General features: G+C 48.1%; 1 protein-coding gene across 1 annotated transcript in view; it reads left to right on the top strand.

The window, feature by feature from the left end:
- LOC120018034 (1-phosphatidylinositol 4,5-bisphosphate phosphodiesterase eta-1-like) overlaps positions 1–18,993 on the top strand; it is a 173,123-nt gene that overhangs the window by 91,281 nt on the left and 62,849 nt on the right. The window contains exons 7-10 of the mRNA XM_038960989.1: positions 3,105–3,198; positions 6,100–6,303; positions 6,985–7,105; positions 12,006–12,177. Of these exons, the coding sequence (XP_038816917.1) occupies positions 3,105–3,198; positions 6,100–6,303; positions 6,985–7,105; positions 12,006–12,177 (591 nt within the window). The remainder of the gene's footprint in view (positions 1–3,104; positions 3,199–6,099; positions 6,304–6,984; positions 7,106–12,005; positions 12,178–18,993) is intronic.

Below are 18,993 nucleotides of genomic sequence, written 5' to 3'. Positions count from 1 at the left end.
AGTTGTGTTACAAACCTTATCAAAGCATATAGGTGAATGGGCTAGGCTACATGAGGTGTGCGACTATGATTAGATTTATTTTTATTTTTTAAAGGCATTGTTTCTTATGCTGGGCATAATTAACAAGTGATAGGCTAATATTGTCACCCATCAGACTATTCTTGATGAAATACACTGCTCAAAAAAATAAAGGGAACACTTAAACAACACAATGTAACTCCAAGTCAATCACACTTATGTGAAATCAAACTGTCCACTTAGGAAGCAACACTGATTGACAATAAATTTCACATGCTGTTGTGCAAATGTAATAGACAAAAGGTGGAAATTATAGGCAATTAGCAAGACACCCCCAATAAAGGAGTGGTTCTGCAGGTGGTGACCACAGACCACTTCTCAGTTCCTATGCTTCCTGGCTGATGTTTTGGTCACTTTTGAATGCTGCCGGTGCTTTCACTCTAGTGGTAGCATGAGACGGAGTCTACAACCCACACAAGTGGCTCAGGCAGTGCAGCTCATCCAGGATGGCACATCAATGCGAGCTGTGGCAAGAAGGTTTGCTGTGTCTGTCAGCGTAGTGTCCAGAGCATGGAGGCGCTACCAGGAGACAGGCCAGTACATCAGGAGACGTGGAGGAGGCCGTAGGAGGGGAACAACCCAGCAGCAGGACCGCTACCTCTGCCTTTGTGCAAGGAGGATTAGGAGGAGCACTGCCAGAGCCCTGCAAAATGACCTCCAGCAGGCCACAAATGTGCATGTGTCAGCATATGGTCTCACAAGGGGTCTGAGGATCTCATCTCGGTACCTAATGGCAGTCAGGCTACCTCTGGCGAGCACATGGAGGGCTGTGCGGCCCTCCATTTTTTTGAGCAGTGTATATATGCTCGAAATGTGTTTTGATTTAGAATGAACCATTATCATGCACCTGTCACGAAACAGGTGCAGCAGGAAAAAATACATGTCATCTGTGCATTTAAATAGTGAATGGAGGACTCTTTTCGAATGGTTCATTTTCCTGCCAGCCAGGTACACTATACTCCTGTTGTAAAGATAAGCAATCTGCATAATATTAGGAATGTTGAGAAATAAACATAGTAGGCCTAGCCTATAGAAAGCTAATGGGATCCTCCTCTTTTTAGTAGAGGCCATCACTCTTTTTTCTCGTGCAATTGCGCAGTCTATAGAAATGTTGCGCAACATGAGCTCATGGGCTCTAATGAAGTGTTTGATTAGATTTTTGATAACATTTGCATTGATGTCAGAGTGATTAGAGGGACAATAGAGTGCTGAGTACCAGACAGTTAGCAAGTTTTGTAGGCTACTAATGACCATCAGCAGCATCAGAGCTTGGAGAAGCCTAATAACCGTGACTAAACTGTCACGTGGAATTTGACTGCCTTCATGACTCGTGCCCGCCGGTGTTGCGGTAATACGGTCACCGCAACAGCCCTAGATGGGAGAACCTTCCAGAAGGACAACCATCTCTACAACACCCAGGACTTTATGGTAGAATTACCAGATGGAAGCCACTCCTCAGTAAAAGGCACATTACAGCCTGCTTGGAGTTTGCCAAAAGGCACATAAAGGGCTATCAGACCATGAGAAACAAGATTCTCTGGTCTGATGAAACCAAGATTGAACTCTTTGGCCTGAATGCCAAGCGTCACTTCTGGAGGATACCTGTCACCATCCCTACGGTGAAGCATGGTGGTGGCAGCATCATGCTGTGGGGATGATTTTCAGCGGCAAGGACAGGGAGACTAGTCAGGATCGAGGGAAAGATGAATGGTACAGAGAGATCCTTGATGAAAACCTGCTCCAGAGTGCTCAGGACCTCATACTGGGGTGAAGGTTCCTTCCAACAGGACAACGACCCAAATCACTCAGCCAAGACAACACAAGAGTGACTTCGGGACAAGTCTCTGATTGTCCTTGAGTGGCCCAGCCAGAGCCCAGACTTGAACCCCATCAAATATCTCTGGAGAGACCTGAGAATAGTTGTGCAGCGATGCTCCCCATCCAACATGACAGAGAATCTGAGAGAATCTGCAGAGAAGTATGTGAGAAACTCCCCAATTCCAGTTGTGCCAAGCTTGTAGCGTCATAACCAAGAAGACTTGATGCTGTAATTTCCGCCAAAGGTGCTTCAACAAAGTACTGAGTGAAGGGTCTGAATACTTATGTAAATGTGATATTTCCGTTTTTTGGGTTTTAATACATTTGCAAAAATGTCTACAAACCTGTTTTTGTTTTGTCATTATAGGGTATTGTGATATCATTATAGGGTATTGTGATGTCATTATAGGGTATTGTGATGTCATTATAGGGTATTGTGTGTAGATTGGGGAAAAAAAAAAAAAAAAATCACCTTAATCAATTTTAGGTTAAGGCTGTAATGTAACAAAATGTGAAAAAAGTCAAGGGGTCTGAATACTTTCCAAATCACTGTATACTTCATACCTGTCTGTCTGTCTGTCTGTCTGTCTGTCTGTCTGTCTGTCTGTCTGTCTGTCTGTCTGTCTGTCTGTCTGTCTGTCTGTCTGTCTGTCTGTCTGTCTGTCTGTCTGTCTGTCTGTCTGTCTGTCTGTCTGTCTGTCTGTCTGTCTGTCTGTCTGTCTGTCTGTCCCTCTCTCTATCCCCCCTCTCTGTCTGCCTGTCTGTCCCCCCCACCCCTCTCTCTCTCTCTCTCTCTCTCTCTCTCTCTCTCTCTCTCTCTCTCTCTCTCTCCGTCTGTCTGTTCCTCTCTCGCTCTCTCTATCCCCCCCCCCGAGGCAATTTGGTGTTGTCAGAGTTATGGTCATCCAGCTTATGCCCTGAAGTCCACTTTATTGCCTCAGTCTAGACACCAGTACTCAGAGGGAGTCCAGACATCAATACTGTGAGCATTTTGACAGAGGTCTCTCAGGAGTCTATATTGATTGTCAGATTGTGGCTTGGTTTGTCTGATAGTGTCTGTCTCATGAAAAGATATGTGTGTCTGTGTGTGTCTGTGTGTATCTGTGTGTATCTGTGTGTATATGTGTGTATCTGTGTGTATATGTGTGTATCTGAGTGTGTCTGTGTGTGTGAGTGTGTTCTGACAGTGTGTGTCTCTCTCTCCTCAGATGGTGAATGTGACTACAGAGTACTGTTTGGATGTCATCGAAAAGTTTGAGCTGTCTGAAGAGAACAAACAGAAAGGCATTCTGGGAATTGAGGGTAAGCCCCTCTGTTACCCTCTCCCTCCACTTTAGATAAATTACACCACATGTAAACTGACAGAGCTGATTGACCTCTTGTCAAATATCAAAAGTCTGAGATTGCTGCGTGTCTGAGATCGCTGCGTGTCTGAGATCGCTGCGTGTCTGAGATCGCTGCGTGTCTGAGATCGCTGCGTGTCTGAGATCGCTGCGTGTCTGTCCGGGGATCGCTGCGTGTGTCGTGGTAATTTCCTGTATTACTAAATGGAAAGAGTTTACAAACCACACACAAGTCAGAGTTATATTTTAAACTCCATATTTAATTATATGAGCCTCACCATACCCTTTTGACTCTCAGATCAATTCAGTGTCTATAAATGAATTCTCTGAGTCCTTACAAAACAATTCTTAGTATCTTTTATAGCCAAGATACACCCCTCTCAACTCACATGACGAACATCAGATCTTAGAAACTTCACAAAGGGCCTTTGTGGGGAGTATCCCATAGCCAGATATTATTAGCTATAAATTATCGTTCAGTTTGGTCTCTTAGACGAGGTTCTACTTCTCGTTCTTGGTACTTCATATTACCAAAACATTACCTCATCCAATGGCATATATCAATTGTCAATTCTAGATACCCCCATCTCAAATACACCCCACCCCTGGACAAGCTCCCTGAGGGGAGTGAGCCTCTAGGTCATATACTAAGTCAAGATTCATGCAACATCAGAGGGGTAATACAATGGTTCCAGACACTGCCATACTCCTCCCCCCAATGGGAAAAGGAGGGTATGACTGGAGTACAGACATAGTGGAGCCCTTCACATGGTTTCACAGATATATTCATCTATGGAGACAATGTTCAAACCTGACTTCTCCCTTCTCTGGGCCCCAAGTGACTTTTCCCTAGAGGAGATAGGAAAATGCCAACTGCCAACAGTATAGTCGAAAAGAAGACATTCTAATAAGTATGAAATAAGCATAATATGAAAATAAATAAAGCATCTTATTTATCAATGTTACCTAACTAATTCTGATTCAGCTACGACACGTGTCCGAGATCACTGCGTGTCCGAGATCGCTGCGTGTCCGAGCTCGCTGCGTGTCAGAGCTCGCTGCGTGTCCGAGATCACTGCGTGTCAGAGCTCGCTGCGTGTCCGAGATCGCTGCGTGTCCGAGCTCGCTGCGTGTCAGAGCTCGCTGCGTGTCCGAGATCACTGCGTGTCAGAGCTCGCTGCGTGTCCGAGATCGCTGCGTGTCCGAGATCGCTGCGTGTCCGAGCTCGCTGCGTGTCCGAGATCACTGCGTGTCCGAGATCGCTGCGTGTCCGAGATCGCTGCGTGTCCGAGCTCGCTGCGTGTCCGAGCTCGCTGCGTGTCCGAGATCACTGCGTGTCCGAGATCACTGCGTGTCCGAGCTCGCTGCGTGTCCGAGCTCGCTGCGTGTCCGAGATCACTGCGTGTCCGAGATTGCTGTGTGTCTGGGATGGGGCAGAGAGGAGGAGAGGGAGAAGTTAGGATGTTTTCAGTAAGGAGCAGGGTGATTGGGTAAGGAAACAGGTGAAGGAGGAAGGGGAGAGGTGGAGGAAGGGGAGAGGATGAAGAGGAGAGGTGAAGGACAGAGAGGAGAGGTGGAGGAGGAAGGGGAGAGGTAGGGGACGAAGAGGAGAGGAGGAAGAGGAGAGGTGGAGGTGGAAGAGGAGAGGTAGATGAGAGGTGGAGGAGGAAGGAGAAAGAGGGAGGAGGAAGGAGAGAGGCGGAGGAAGGGAGCAGTGGAGGAGGAAGGAGAGAGGTGGAGGAAGGAGAGAGGTGGAGGAGAAGGGAGAGAGGTGGAGGAAGGGGAGAGGTGGATGAGGAAGAGGAGAGTGAGGTGGAGGAGGAAGGGGAGAGTGGGAGGAGGAAGATGAGAGGTGGATGAGGAAGGGGAGAGGTGGAGGAGGAAGGGGAGAGGTGGAGGAGGAAGAGGAGAGAGAGGTGGAGGAGGAAGGGGAGAGTGGGAGGAGGAAGATGAGAGGTGGAGGAGGAAGGGGAGAGAGAGGAGGAGGATGAAGAGGAGAGAGAGGTGGAGGATGAAGAGGAGAGGAGGAGGATGAAGAGGAGAGGTGGAGGATGAAGAGGAGAGGAGGAGGATGAAGAGGAGAGGTGGAGGATGAAGAGGAGAGTGGGAGGAGGAAGATGAGAGGTGGATGAGGAAGGGGAGAGATGGATGAGGAAGAGGTGGAGGAGGAAGGGGAGAGTGGGAGGAGGAAGAGGAGAGGTGGATGAGGAAAGGGAGAGGTGGATGCCTCCCCCAGGTAATACCCTCCTCCTTTCCCTCTTCAGTCTGCAAATTCTGAGAATCAGTGTGCATTAAAGTATTACATCCCATCACTAAAAGTTCAGCTCGTTAAGGCTCATCAAAGCCCTGTCTGGGTTTTCTCCTCTGATGTTTCTGTAATGGGTGGTCTGCTATTGAAGTTATGCCTCTATATTATACTAGTTATTCTATGTATCACAGCTTTAACCATTGCAGTGCTGCCGTAAGTCAATTGAATAACCTTGTTCCTCTAAAATGTGTTCTATTCAGTTAAATTGGATTGGATTAATCTAGCGCTCACAGAAAGCCAAGGAGGGCCAAGGAGGTCCAACCTCTAAGAGTATTTCCTGGGTGACAGAGAGAAAGAATTGTTATGAGGATGTTAGTAAGATGAATACAGCTTTTCTACCATGTATTTGTTGTCATTTTATTGTCTGTCTGTCTGTCTGTCTGTCTGTCTGTCTGTCTGTCTGTCTGTCTGTCTGTCTGTCTGTCTGTCTGTCTGTCTGTCTCTGTCTGTCTCTGTCTGTCTCTGTCTGTCTCTGTCTGTCTCTGTCTGTCTGTCTGTCTCTGTCTGTCTGTCTCTGTGTGTCTGTGTGTGTGTGTGTGTGTGTGTGTCCAGGTTTCACCAGTTTCATGCGCAGTCCCACGTGTGATGTGTTTAACCCTGAACACCATGAAGTGAACCAGGACATGGATCAGCCTCTGAGTAGCTACTACATCTCCTCGTCTCATAACACCTACCTGACGGGAGACCAGCTGCTTTCTCACTCCAAGACAGACATGTACGCCTGGGTACTACAGGCTGGCTGCCGCTGTGTGGAGGGTGAGGCAGTACACACACACACACGCAGACTCACACACACACACGCAGACTCACACACACACACGCAGACTCACACACACACACACACGCAGACTCACACACACACACACACGCAGACTCACACACACACACACACGCAGACTCACACACACACACACACGCAGACTCACACACACACAGACTCACAAACACAGACTCACGCACGCACGCACACACACACACACACACACACACACACACACACACACACACACACACACACACACACACACACACACACACACACACACACACACACACACACACACACACACACACACACACACACATGCTGATATATGCACACGCACACACTCCTTCTCTCTTCTCACGATCCCTCTCTCATATCCTTCCTTCCCTCTCCCTCTCTCTCATATCCCTCCCTCTCTCTCTCTCTCTCTCTCTCTCTCTCTCTCTCTCTCTCTCTCTCTCTCTCTCTCTCTCTCTCTCTCTCTCTCTCTCACATCCATCCCCCTCTCTCTCTCTCTCTCTCTCTCTCTCTCTCTCTCTCTCTCTCTCTCTCTCTCTCTCTCTCTCTCTTTCTCTCTCTTTCTCTCTCTTTCTCTCTCTTTCTCTCTCTTTCTCTCTCTTTCTCTCTCTCTCTCTCTCTCCCCATCTCTCTGTGTCTCTGTCTATCTGTAGTGGACTGTTGGGATGGTCCTGATGGAGAGCCCATGGTCCAGCATGGTTACACGCTGACCTCCAAGATCACCTTCAAGTCTGTCATAGAGACCATCGACAAATACGCCTTCATCAACAACCAGTAAATACACCACTGTCCTTCAACTCTCACTGTGTGTGTGTGTGAGTGTGTGTGTGTGTGTTTAAAGACGGTAGTTTCTGAGATCCCTCATCCTTCCCTCCACACACACACACACACACACACACACACACACACACACACACACACACACACACACACACACACACACACACACACACACACACACACACACACACACACACACACACACACACACACACACACACACACACACACACACGAGTGTATTATCCAACACCTGTTGTTTGTTGTTTGTGTATTCTAGCCGGGTGGTCTGGGAGGCTCTCCTAAGTGTTTTCAGAACAGGAAGATTCTCCACTGTGAGGAGATTGTGTTCCCCAGAGCACATGCTCATCTGTCCCCTTCTCTCTGATATGCAACCAATTAGAGTTAAAGTAGCTCTTCTCACACAGTTTATTCAGAAAAACCTTCCGTTTCAACATTATGCAACAGTACTTTCAACAAAGTTAACTTTTTTAAATGAAGAACAGCAGCATTTGTGTTCATTAGAGGCACACAGGGATACCTGGTATTATCGTCTATTACTGAAACATCTGCTCTGAGATAGTGTCTCTCTCTCTGTCTGTCTCTCTCTCTCTCTCTCGGCGCTCCAGTACTGTTTGCCATGGGGTAGCAGAGAAAACAGTCTATGACTAGGGTGGCTGGAGTCTTTGGCAATTTTTAGGGCCTTCCTCTGACACCGCCTGGTATAGAGGTCCTGGATGGCAGGAAGCTTGGCCCCAGTGATGTACTGGGCCATACGCACTACCCTCTGTAGTGCCTTGCGGTCAGAGGCCGAGCTAATGCCGTATCAGGTGGTGATGTAACCAGTCAGGATGCTCTCGATGGTGCAACTGTATAACTTTTTGAGGATCTGAAGACCCATGCCAATACTTTTCAGTCTCCTGAGGGGGAATAGGCATTGTCATGCCCTATTTACGACTGTCTTGGTGTGTTTGATGTGGACACCAAGGAACTTGAAGCTCTCAATCTGCTCCTCTACAGCCCCGTCGATGAGAATGGGGGCGTGCTCGGTCCTCCTTTTCCTGTAGTCCACAATCATCTCCCTTGTCTTGATCACATTGAGGGAGAGGTTGTTGTCCTGACACCACACAGTCAGGTCTCTGACCTGCTCCCTATAGGCTGTCTCATCGTTGTCGGTGATCAGGCCTACCACTGTTGGTGTTGGTGTTGGAGTTGTGCTTGGCCTTGCAGTCATGGGTGAACAGGGAGTACAGGAGGTGACTGAGCACGCACCCCTGAGGGGCCCCCGTGTTGAGGATCAGTATGGCAGATGTGTTGTTACATACCCTTACCACCTGGGGTCGGCCCGTCAGGAAGTCCAGGATCCAGTTGCAGAGGGAGGTGTTTAGTCCCAGGGTCCTTAGCTTATTGATGAGCTTGATGAGCACCCCCCTATATACAGGGGGGTGCCGGTACAGAGTCAATGTGCGGGGGCACCGGCCAGTTGAGGTAGTATGTACATGTAGGTAGAGTTATCAAAGTGACCATGCATAGATGTCAACAGAGAGTGGCAGTGGTGTGGAGAGGGGGAGGGGGCAATGCAAATAGTCTGGGTAGCTGTTTAGAAGCCTCTTGGACCTAGAGAGAACAGTCTATGACTAGGGTGGCTGGAGTATTTGACCATTTTTAGGGCCTTTCTCTGACACCGCCTGGTATAGAAGTCCTGGATGGCAGGAAGCTTGGCCCTAGTAATGTACTGGGCCGTTCGCACTCTACCCTTTAGCTCAGTGCGGATGTTGCCTGTCATCCATGGCTTCTGGTTGGGGTATGTACGTACGGTCACTGTGGGGATGACTTCATCGATGCACTTATTGATGAAGCCAGTGACTGATGTGGTGTACTCCTCAATGCCATCGAAAGAATCCTGGAACATATTCCAGTCGGTGCTAGCAAAACAGTCCTGTAGCTCTCTCTCTCTCTGTCTCTCTCTCTCTCTCTCTCTCTCTCTCTCTCTGTCTCTCTCTCTCTCTCTCTGTTTCTCTCTCTCTGTCTCTCTCTCTCTGTAGCTCTCTCTCTATGTCTCTCTCTCTGTCTCTGTCTCTCTCATTGTCTGTAACGCTCATCGGAAGAAGACCAAGGTGCAGCGTAGTACGTGTTCATGCTTCTTTATTAAAACCGAACACCAAACAAAACAACAAAAGAACAACGAACGTCACGTCTTGAAGGCCACACAGAGCTAATAAAACCAACATCCCACAACCTAAGGTGGCAAAACAGGCTGCCTAAGTATGATTCCCAATCAGAGACAACGATAGACAGCTGTCCCTGATCGAGAACCTTACCCGGCCAAAACATAGAAACACAAAACCTAGAAATAAAGAACATAGAATGCCCACCCAAATCACACCCTGACCAAATCAAATAGAGACATAAAAAGGCTCTCTAAGGTCAGGGCATTGTCTCTGTTTGTCTGTCTCTTTCTCTCTGTCTCTCTGTGTGTCTATCTCTCTGTCTCTGAGTGCTTATTGTTCATCTCTGTTGGTTACTGAAACAATGTGACAATCCATGCATACTCCACTTCGCACTGTCTCCACAGATAATGCTCAAGTCACAAGGGCTGCCAGAGTTTGCAAACATTGTTTCTTTATCACACACAAATACAGTATATATGTACATGCAGAGACACACTCATCCAACCGTTTAGCTCATGAAAGTAAATGACACTAAGAGTCATTGAGGACCTTTCAGTAGCTCCAGTACACTCAAATCAAATCAAAGTTTATTTGTCACGTGTTCTGAATACAACAGGTGTAGACCTTACAGTGAAATGCTTACTTACAGGCTCTAACCAATAGTGCAACAAAGGTATTAGGTGAACAATAGGTAGGTAAAGAAATAAAACAACAGTAAAAAGACAGGCTATATACAGAAGCGAGGCTATAAAAGTAGTGAGGCTACATACAGACACCGGTTAGTCAGGCTGATTGAGGTAGTATGTACATGTAGATATGACTATGATATGACTAAAGTGACTATGCATATATGATGAACAGAGAGTAGCAGTAGCGTGAAAGAGGTGGTGGTGGGTGGTGGGTGGTGGGACACAATGCAGATAGCCTGGTTAGCCAATGTGCGGGAGCTCTTAGAGAAGAAGATGCTATCTAGAACCTAAAAGGGTTATTCGGCTGTCCCCATAAGATAACTCTTTGAGGAACCCTTTTTGGTTCAAGGTAGAACCCTATTCGGTTGTGGAACCCGTTCGGTTGTGGAACCCGCACAACCCGTTCCACAGAGGGTTCTACGTGGAACCCAATAGGGTTCTACCTGGAACCAAAACGGGTTATCCTTTTAGGACAGCCAAAGAACACTTTTGGAACCCTTTTTTCTAAGGGTGTGAGAGAGGCAACCAGGTGAGTTGGTCATGAGAGGAGAGGAATTAGAGTGACAGGATCCAGGTGAGTTGGTCATGAGAGGAGAGGAATTAGAGTGACAGGATCCAGGTGAGTTGGTCATGAGAGGAGAGGAATTAGAGTGACAGGATCCAGGTGAGTTGGTCATGAGAGGAGAGGAATTAGAGTGACAGGATCCAGGTGAGTTGGTCATGAGAGGAGAGGAATTAGAGTGACAGGATCCAGGTGAGTTGGTCATGAGAGGAGAGGAATTAGAGTGACAGGATCCAGGTGAGTTGGTCATGAGAGGAGAGGAATTAGAGTGACAGGATCCAGGTGAGTTGGTCATGAGAGGAGAGGAATTAGAGTGACAGGATTCTCCATCAACATAACTGAACAGGAGAGGATGATGTCTCATTGTTGTGCTATTAGCTGTTTCATTAGTATTTTCTCCTCATGGGAGAGAATGGATAGTGGACGAAACAGAGTTATTCTGACACTTTCATGAAATGATACAGTGCCAAATTCCTCACTCTTTCTCTCAGTTTTATTTATTTTATTTTCCACCATATTTTATCATCAATGCCACCTGTTATGATGAATGAGGCCTGTGATGGGAGAAATGAGCGTCTGCACGGTTACACATCACACGCAAAGTACACACCTCATTTACCAATACACCTGGGAGAGAGAGAGGAGATAGTCCTGTGTGTGCATGTCTGTCTCTGTGTGTCTGTGTGTATTTGAGCGTGTGTGTGTGTGTGTGTGTGTGTGTGTGTGTGAGTGTGTGAGTGTGAGTGTGAGTGAGTGTGTGTGTGTGTGTGTGTGTGTGTGTCTGTCTGTATTTGAGCGTGTGTGTGTGTGTGTGTGCGTGAGTGTGTGAGTGTGTGAGTGTGTGAGTGTGTGTGTGTGTGTGTGTGTGTGTGTGTGAGTAAGGAGACAGTGGAGGAGAGGTGAGTGAAGGGCTCACAGCCCTCAGGGAGAGCTGTCAGTCTGACAGGTTTGACATTTAGAGGAATGTCTGACAGACATTAACTCTGTGTTGTTGTCTATTCACAATGCTATGCTTTATCTTGGCCAGGTCGCAGTTGTAAATGAGAACTTGTTCTCAACTAGCCTACCTGGTTAAATAAAGGTGAAATAAAAAAAAAAAGGTTTTTTGAGGTGAGCTGCTGTCTGAACACAAGTCATTTCACCTCTAAATGAACAAACACACTGAAAATATTCGGTTTAATTTCTGTTGTGTTTCTTGGGCTTCTGTCAGGGCTATTCTGTCTGAGATTTGGGGGAGAGTGTAGTTTGAAAGGATTTATATATTTTTTCAACAGATCAGTCTGAGTCAATTTGTTGTATATAAAACTGTAATACAGGGTTGGTGTAGATGAGGCTGGACTTTTACAGTATTGTATTGTGAAGAGCAATATGCATGGCTGCAAGACCCGTCCACATCCAGTATCATAGAACTCTGCTACTCATGGAGATATCCATTCTAGTCATAGTAACTCCATGTCTCTCCCTTCCCCCAGGTACCCAGTGATCCTGTCCATAGAGAACCATTGTAGCATCCAACAACAGAAGAAGATAGCCCAGCACCTCAGAGAGATCCTGGGAGACAAGCTGGACCTGGGAGAGGCTCTCCGCAGAGACTCTATACAGCTACCCAGCCCCCACTGTCTACAGGGGAAGATACTCATCAAGGTAGAGAGAGAGAGAGGGAGAGAGAGGGAGAGAGGGAGGAAGAGAGGGAGGAAGAGAGAGAGAGAGACCTTCGGCTACAGTAATTGTCCGACAGAGATTTAGCCATATTTTGTTTTATGTGGGCCATGTCCGAATAACCGCAATTGCTTTCTAAACCAGAGGAGAGGGAGTGGGGAGAGAGGGAGTGGGGAGAGAGGGAGTGGGGAGAGAGGGAGGGGGAGTGGGGAGAGAGGGAGTGGGGAGAGAGGGAGGGGGAGCAGAGGGAGTGGGGAGAGAGAGAGAGGAAGAGAGGGAGGTGGAGGAGAGGGAGTGGGGAGAGAGAGAGGGGAGTGGGGAGAGAGGGTGGGGAGAGAGGGAGGGGAGAGAGGAGAGGGGGAGAGAGGGGAGGGAGAGGGGAGAGAGGGAGAGAGGGAGTGGGGAGAGAGGGAGGGGGAGTGGGGAGAGAGGGAGAGTGGGAGTGGGGAGAGAGGGAGTGAAGGAGAGTGAATGAAGAAAAAAATAACATATGAAATAAACGAGAAGAAGAAAGGGATAGGAGGGAAAGTAGGCCGCCACTGTATTAGTCATGGTGGGAGAAAGACACACACACACACACACACACACACACACACACACACACACACACACACACACACACACACTGTGGAAAATCAACTAATGACAGAGAGAGGAGCAAGAGAGAGGAGCGAGAGAGAGGAGCGAGAGAGAGGAGCGAGAGAGAGGAGCGAGAGAGAGGCTGAATTGGGAAATATGAGCAAAATACTGTAATGTATTGGATTTTTCTGCATGATCCTTTGACCAAAATTCCACTATATTAGTATATTGCCCACATCTCTGTGTGTGGTTCCAGAGATGTCTTCTTTAGTAAGGGAATTGGGGTAAAGTAGCATCAGACTGATTGGTTCTCAGCAGAACCTCCAAATGAGGACATTGATACTGACACGTACACACTCCCCTCTCGGAAGCACCTGTTACCTTGTCTCTGTTGCGCTGTCTCTGTCTCTGTTGCGCTTCCTAAATTGGATCCTATAGAACCACATGCACACACACACACACACACACACACACACACACACACACACACACACACACACACACACACACACACACACACACACACACACACACACACACACACACACACACACACACACACACACACACACACACACACACACACACACACACACACACACACACACACACACACACACACACACACACTGGACTCCTCTAGTATCAATCAATCAATCAAATGTATTTATAAAGCCCTTCTTACATCAGCTGATGTCACAAAGTGCTGTACAGAAACCCAGCCTAAAACCCCAAACAGCAAGCAATGCAGGATTAGAAGCACGGTGGCTAAGAAAAACTCCCTAGAAAGGCCAGAACCTAGGAAGAAACCTAGAGAGGAACCAGGCTATGAGGGGTGGCCAGTCCTCTTCTTGCTGTGTCGGGTGGAGATTATAACAGAACATGGCGAAAATGTTCAAATGTTCATAGATGACCAGCAGGGTCAAATAATAATAATCACAGGGGTTGTAGAGGGTGCAACAGGTCAGCACCTCAGGAGTAAATGTCAGTTGGCTTTTCATAGCCGATCATTCAGAGTATCTCTACCGCTCCTGCTGTCTCTAGAGAGTTGAAAACAGCAGGTGTGGGACAGGTAGCACGTCCGGTGAACAGGTCAGGGTTCCATAGCCGCAGGCAGAACAGTTGAAACTGGAGCAGCAGCACGACCAGGTGGACTGGGGACAGCAAGGAGTCATCAGGCCAGGTAGTCCTGAGGCATGGTCCTAGGGCTCAGGTACTCCGAGAGAGAGAAAGAAAGAGAGAAAGAGAGAGAGAGAGTTAGAGGGAGCATACTTAAATTCACACAGGACACCGGATAAGACAGGAGAAGTACTCCAGATATAACAGACTGATTGTAGCATAAATACAGGAGGCTGAGACAGGAGGGGTCGGGAGACACTGTGGCCCCGTCCGACGATACCCCCGGACAGGGCCAAACAGGCAGGATATAACCCCACCCACATTGCCAAAGCACAGCCTCCACACCACTAGAGGGATATCTTCAACCACCAACTTACCATCCAGAGACAAGGCCAAGTATAGCCCACAAAGATCTCCGCCATGGCACAAACGCAAAGGGGGGCGCCAACCTGGACAGGAAGATCACGTCAGTGACTCAACCCACTCAAGTGACGCACTAGGGACGGCATGGGAGAGCACGAGTAAGCCAGTGACTCAGCCCATGTAATAGGGATTGAGGCAGAGAATCCCAGTGGAGAGAGGGGAACCGGCCAGGCAGAGACAGCAAGGGTGGTTCGTTGCTCCAGTGCCTTTCCGTTCACCTTCACACTCCTGGTACACTGTGATTAAACATGAAAAAACCTTGTCCACAGCCACCCAGGGCTCTCTACACAGGAGGGTTCACCTTGTCTGACTCACTCCCTCCCTCCATCCATCCCTCCTTTCCTCCCAACAGTGCTGTTGTTCTCCCTTTACCGCCCACTGGGGTGAGAGAGAGAGGGTGAGAGGGTGAGAGGGAGTAGAGGGATGAGACAGGGAGAGAGAGGGTGAGAGAGAGAAGAGTGCTGAGAGAGAGAGAGAGAGAGCGTGAGAGGGAGAAGAGGGCTGAAAGAGAGCGAGAAAGGGTGAGTGTGGTAGTGGTGTGAAGGAGGACATTATTGACACAGAGGGATGTCTCTGCTGGACACAAAGGAACTTATTGTTCTCCCTCTCTCCCTCTCTCTCTCCACTTGTCTCTCTCCCTCTCTCTCCTCTTTTCTTTCTCTCTCTCACTCTTTTGCAGTGCATGCTGGGAGTTTTTTTTTTTTAGTTTGAGTGTTTGGTGTGGAGGGCTCTGTCCTAATGTATTTTCTTGATTCTGTCCTTGGTTTTTTCTTTCACATTTTTTTTTTATATGCTGGAGGGTTAATGCACTATTTGTTTTAGCGGTATCCTCAGGTTTTTTCAGAGTTTGGGTGGAAGAGGACAGAGTTTTAGTTTCCTGGGGTTTGGAAGGTGTGGTGTGCGCGATGGCTTCTCAGCCTAGCGCGGAGGAGACGCTGTCGATACGGCATGGATTCAGGTGTGTTCCTGAGAATGGAGTTAAGGTGGAGGAGGTTCTGCTCGCGGTCGGTGAACAGGTAGGAGCTGAATTTATACATTCTGCTTCCAGAATGAACAAAGCTGTGGTTGTGTTCATGAAAAGATCAAATTTGGATGGTAGGCTCATTGCTAGTGGAATATTTTTAAGGGGTGTGTTGGTGCCAATTTTGCCTCTTTCAACCCCTTCGACAAGGGTGGAAGTTGCAAATTTGCCTGCGTTTATTATGGATGATGAAATCAGGAAAGAGCTGAGTTTTGGTAAGTTTGCTAGTGGGTTTCGTGTTCTGTCGGCAGGTTTTCAGGCAGATGCCGGTAAGCATGTTGTTTCGTTCCGGAGGCAAGTGTTCATGTTTCTGAATAACAATGAGCAACAGCTAAATGTACATTTTAAAGTGAGACATGGGGAGGGGCTCTATGCAGGGTTTGCCAGCACAGATAGTCTACTGTGGTTTGAATGAGGGGATTTGGGGCATAAGAGCTTTGCGTGCCCACATAAAGGCCGTAGACAAGGTGAGGGCACAAGCGCCAGTGGCGGAAATTGAGGTCAATGTGCAACCTAGTCATGCCAGTGATGGTGGTGTAGATGAGGCTGGGCCTAGTCAGGTTATGGATGGTGGTGTAGATGAGGCTGGGTCTAGTCAGGTTATGGATGGTGGTGTAGATGAGGCTGGGCCTAGTCAGGTTATGGATGGTGGTGTAGATGAGGCTGGGCCTAGTCAGGTTATGGATGGTGGTGTAGATGAGGCTGGGCCTAGTCAGGTTATGGATGGTGGTGTAGATGAGGCTGGGCCTAGTCAGGTTATGGATGGTGGTGTAGATGAGGCTGGGCCTAGTCAGGTTATGGATAGTGGTGTAGATGAGGCTGGGCCTAGTCAGGTTATGGATGGTGGTGTAGATGATGCTGGGCCTAGTCATGTTATGGATGGTGGTGTAGATGAGGCTGGGTCTAGTCAGGTTATGGAGGGTGGTGTAGATGAGGCTGGGCCTAGTCAGGTTATGCTAGTGGATGAAGAGAGTATAGTGGGGAAGTGTAAGACTAGGGGGGAGGAGGGTGTCAAGCGGAAAAAGAAAAAGGGGGAGAAGAAAGAAGTAGGGAGGGGAGAGGCTGGTGTGGTCAAAGGCACCAAGGAACCTTTGCCTGGTGCTGGGAGGGGGGGGGGGGATGCCCTGACCAGAGAGGAAGGGCAGGGGGTCTGATGGGAGATGGAGATGAGGAGAAGGAAAGTGAGTCTGAGGAAGAGGATGATGAGGAGGCCTTTTTTCAGACTTTTCCGCAATGGGTCCGTAGCTGACAGCCAGTCAAGCAGAGGGGTCAAAGTACACGGTGAGGGAACTGACAAGGTTCCTGAATGAGAACAAGGGGGAAAAAAAGAAATCTTGAGGCTTTTTGTTTCGGATACGAGAAAGTTTGTAAGATCAGTACAACATGCTATGAAAAATGAGGGGCATGGTGTCCTCTCACCCAGGAAACGGTTTAGGTTGAGGAAGTGGGTCACAACAGTGTGTAAAAGTCGACTTTCAGACACTGTTTAGATGTATAGTTTTTTTCTGGCACTGGGGCTATTTGCTATTGGTCTCTTTCTTTGCTGGCTTTTCTTCCACTTCTTCTGGAGACTCTTTGGGTAGGATCACTCAATATAAATGGCGCCAGAGATGCGGGAAAGAGGAGCGTGATGGGTGATTATGTAAAACAAAAAAAGTACAGGTGTTGTTTCTGCAGGAGACGCATAGTGATGTGTTGAATGATGTCGATTGGGGGCTCTGGTGGAAAGGGGTAAGTGTGTTGAGCCACGGGACACATTTTTGTGCAGTGGTGGCAGTCCTTTTTGTACCAGGTCTGTCTGTAAAAATGTTCTCCTCAAAGGAGTTGTGTAAGGTTAGGCTTCTTGTTGTAAAAGCAGACATTAACACGAGTTTTGTCTTTATAGATGTGTATACACCTAACACAGGGAGAGAGAGGGGGGTTATGTTTGGGTGTCTTAGACAGGAACTCTCACAGGTAGCGCCTGAGGAGACGCTGGTGGTCGGAGAGGACTGGAACTGGACGATGGATTTTCCGAAAGACAGAAATGGGGGAGAGCCTCATTCAGGGTCAGTGGGAGTGTTAAGGGACATCATTTCTCATTTCGGCCTACTAGATATTTGGAGAACTAAATATCCTGACACAAGACAGTATACATGGGTGAAGGTTTTTGGGGCTAGGGTGAGTGCAGCCCGACTTGATCGTTTTTTACATGTCCAGGAATCAGAGCAATAGGCTGTTGGGTGCTACCATTCTCCCGGTGGGTTTTTCGGATCACCACATAACCATGGCTCGGCTGTCTATTTCACCAGGGCCTGGCCATGCATCCTTTTGGAAGTTTAATGTAAAGCTCTTACAAGATGCTCAGGTTTACAGATTTTTGGGGAAAGATGGAGGCAGCAAAGAGAGGAATATGAGTCTCTTAGTCAATGGTGGGATGTGGGGAAAGTCCAAATGAGGCTTTTCTGTCAACAGTATACAACTCTCTCATCCTCAGAGGCTAGGAGAGTATTGAGGGAACTTAAGTGTAGTATCAGTGAGGTGGAGGTAGAGATGGTGGGGCAAGGCAATGTAGGCCTCCAGGCTAATTTAGCTGAATTACAGAGGGACCTGGGCAGTTTTTTCCAGGTTAAAGCAAAGGGAGCACTTGTAAGAGCTAGGTTCTCCATGCTCAAGGAGATGGATGCTCCCAGCTCCTCCTTCTTTGGTTTGGAAAGACAGAGCGGTGAAGCCAAGGGTATGCATTGTCTACGGCTGTCTGATGGACGGGTGACCTCTGTGGTGGGGGAGATGCGGGAGTGGACTGTGGAGTTTTATACTGAGTTGTATAGGGCAGAAATGTATGGTCATATGTGTGCCCAGGTCTTGTTTGCAGAACTCCCTAAGCTCTCTCTGGCACAGAGGGATGAAATGGACATTCCCCTGTTGTCCCATGAACTGGCAGAGGCCGTAACCCAGATGTCCCCCGGCCGTGCATCGGGGGTCAATGGACTCCCAGTGGAGTTTTATGAAAAATTCTGGGGACTAATTGGACTGGACTTCTTTTGAGTGTTGCGTGAATGCGCCGGGGTAGGAGAGTTGCCAATGAGCTGACATCGGGCGGCTCTGACTCTCCTGCCCAAAAAAGGGAACTTAAGAACTGGAGGCCTGTGGCATTGCTCTGTGCGGACTACAACATATTTGCCAAGGTCTTCTCTAACAGACTGAAGTCCGATCTGGACTCTATAGTACACAAGGACCAGCCATATTCTGTACCGGGACGCTCAGTCACGGACACCTTGTTCTTAATCAGGGACATGTTGGACTTGTCGTGAGATTCTAATGTGAACTTTTGACTGGTTTCTTTAGATCAAGAGAAGGCATACACAGTTATATACACTAGCCATTGAGCCTTTTTGGGCCTGCTACGCAGTAGACTGCAGGGAGTGTGCTGGACAGGCATGGGTGTTGACAGGCATAGCAGTGTCAGCATATGCAGATTACGTTTCTGTGATGGTTAGGATATGCAGGCACTAGAGACTAGTCTGAAGGTGTATGAGGGAGCTTCGTCAGCTAAGGTAAGCTGGGGCAAGTTCGAAGCTCTGTTATGTGGGGCATGGGGGGATGTTGGGGGTGTACCTGGGCTCGGAGAGGTGGGTCAGGAAGAACTGGGAGGGGCTGTCACAGGCAGTGGTGTCAAG

Source organism: Salvelinus namaycush, chromosome 23 (assembly GCF_016432855.1).
Source record: "Salvelinus namaycush isolate Seneca chromosome 23, SaNama_1.0, whole genome shotgun sequence".
NCBI lineage: Eukaryota > Metazoa > Chordata > Actinopteri > Salmoniformes > Salmonidae > Salvelinus > Salvelinus namaycush.
This window is presented reverse-complemented; position numbering and strand designations above follow the sequence as displayed.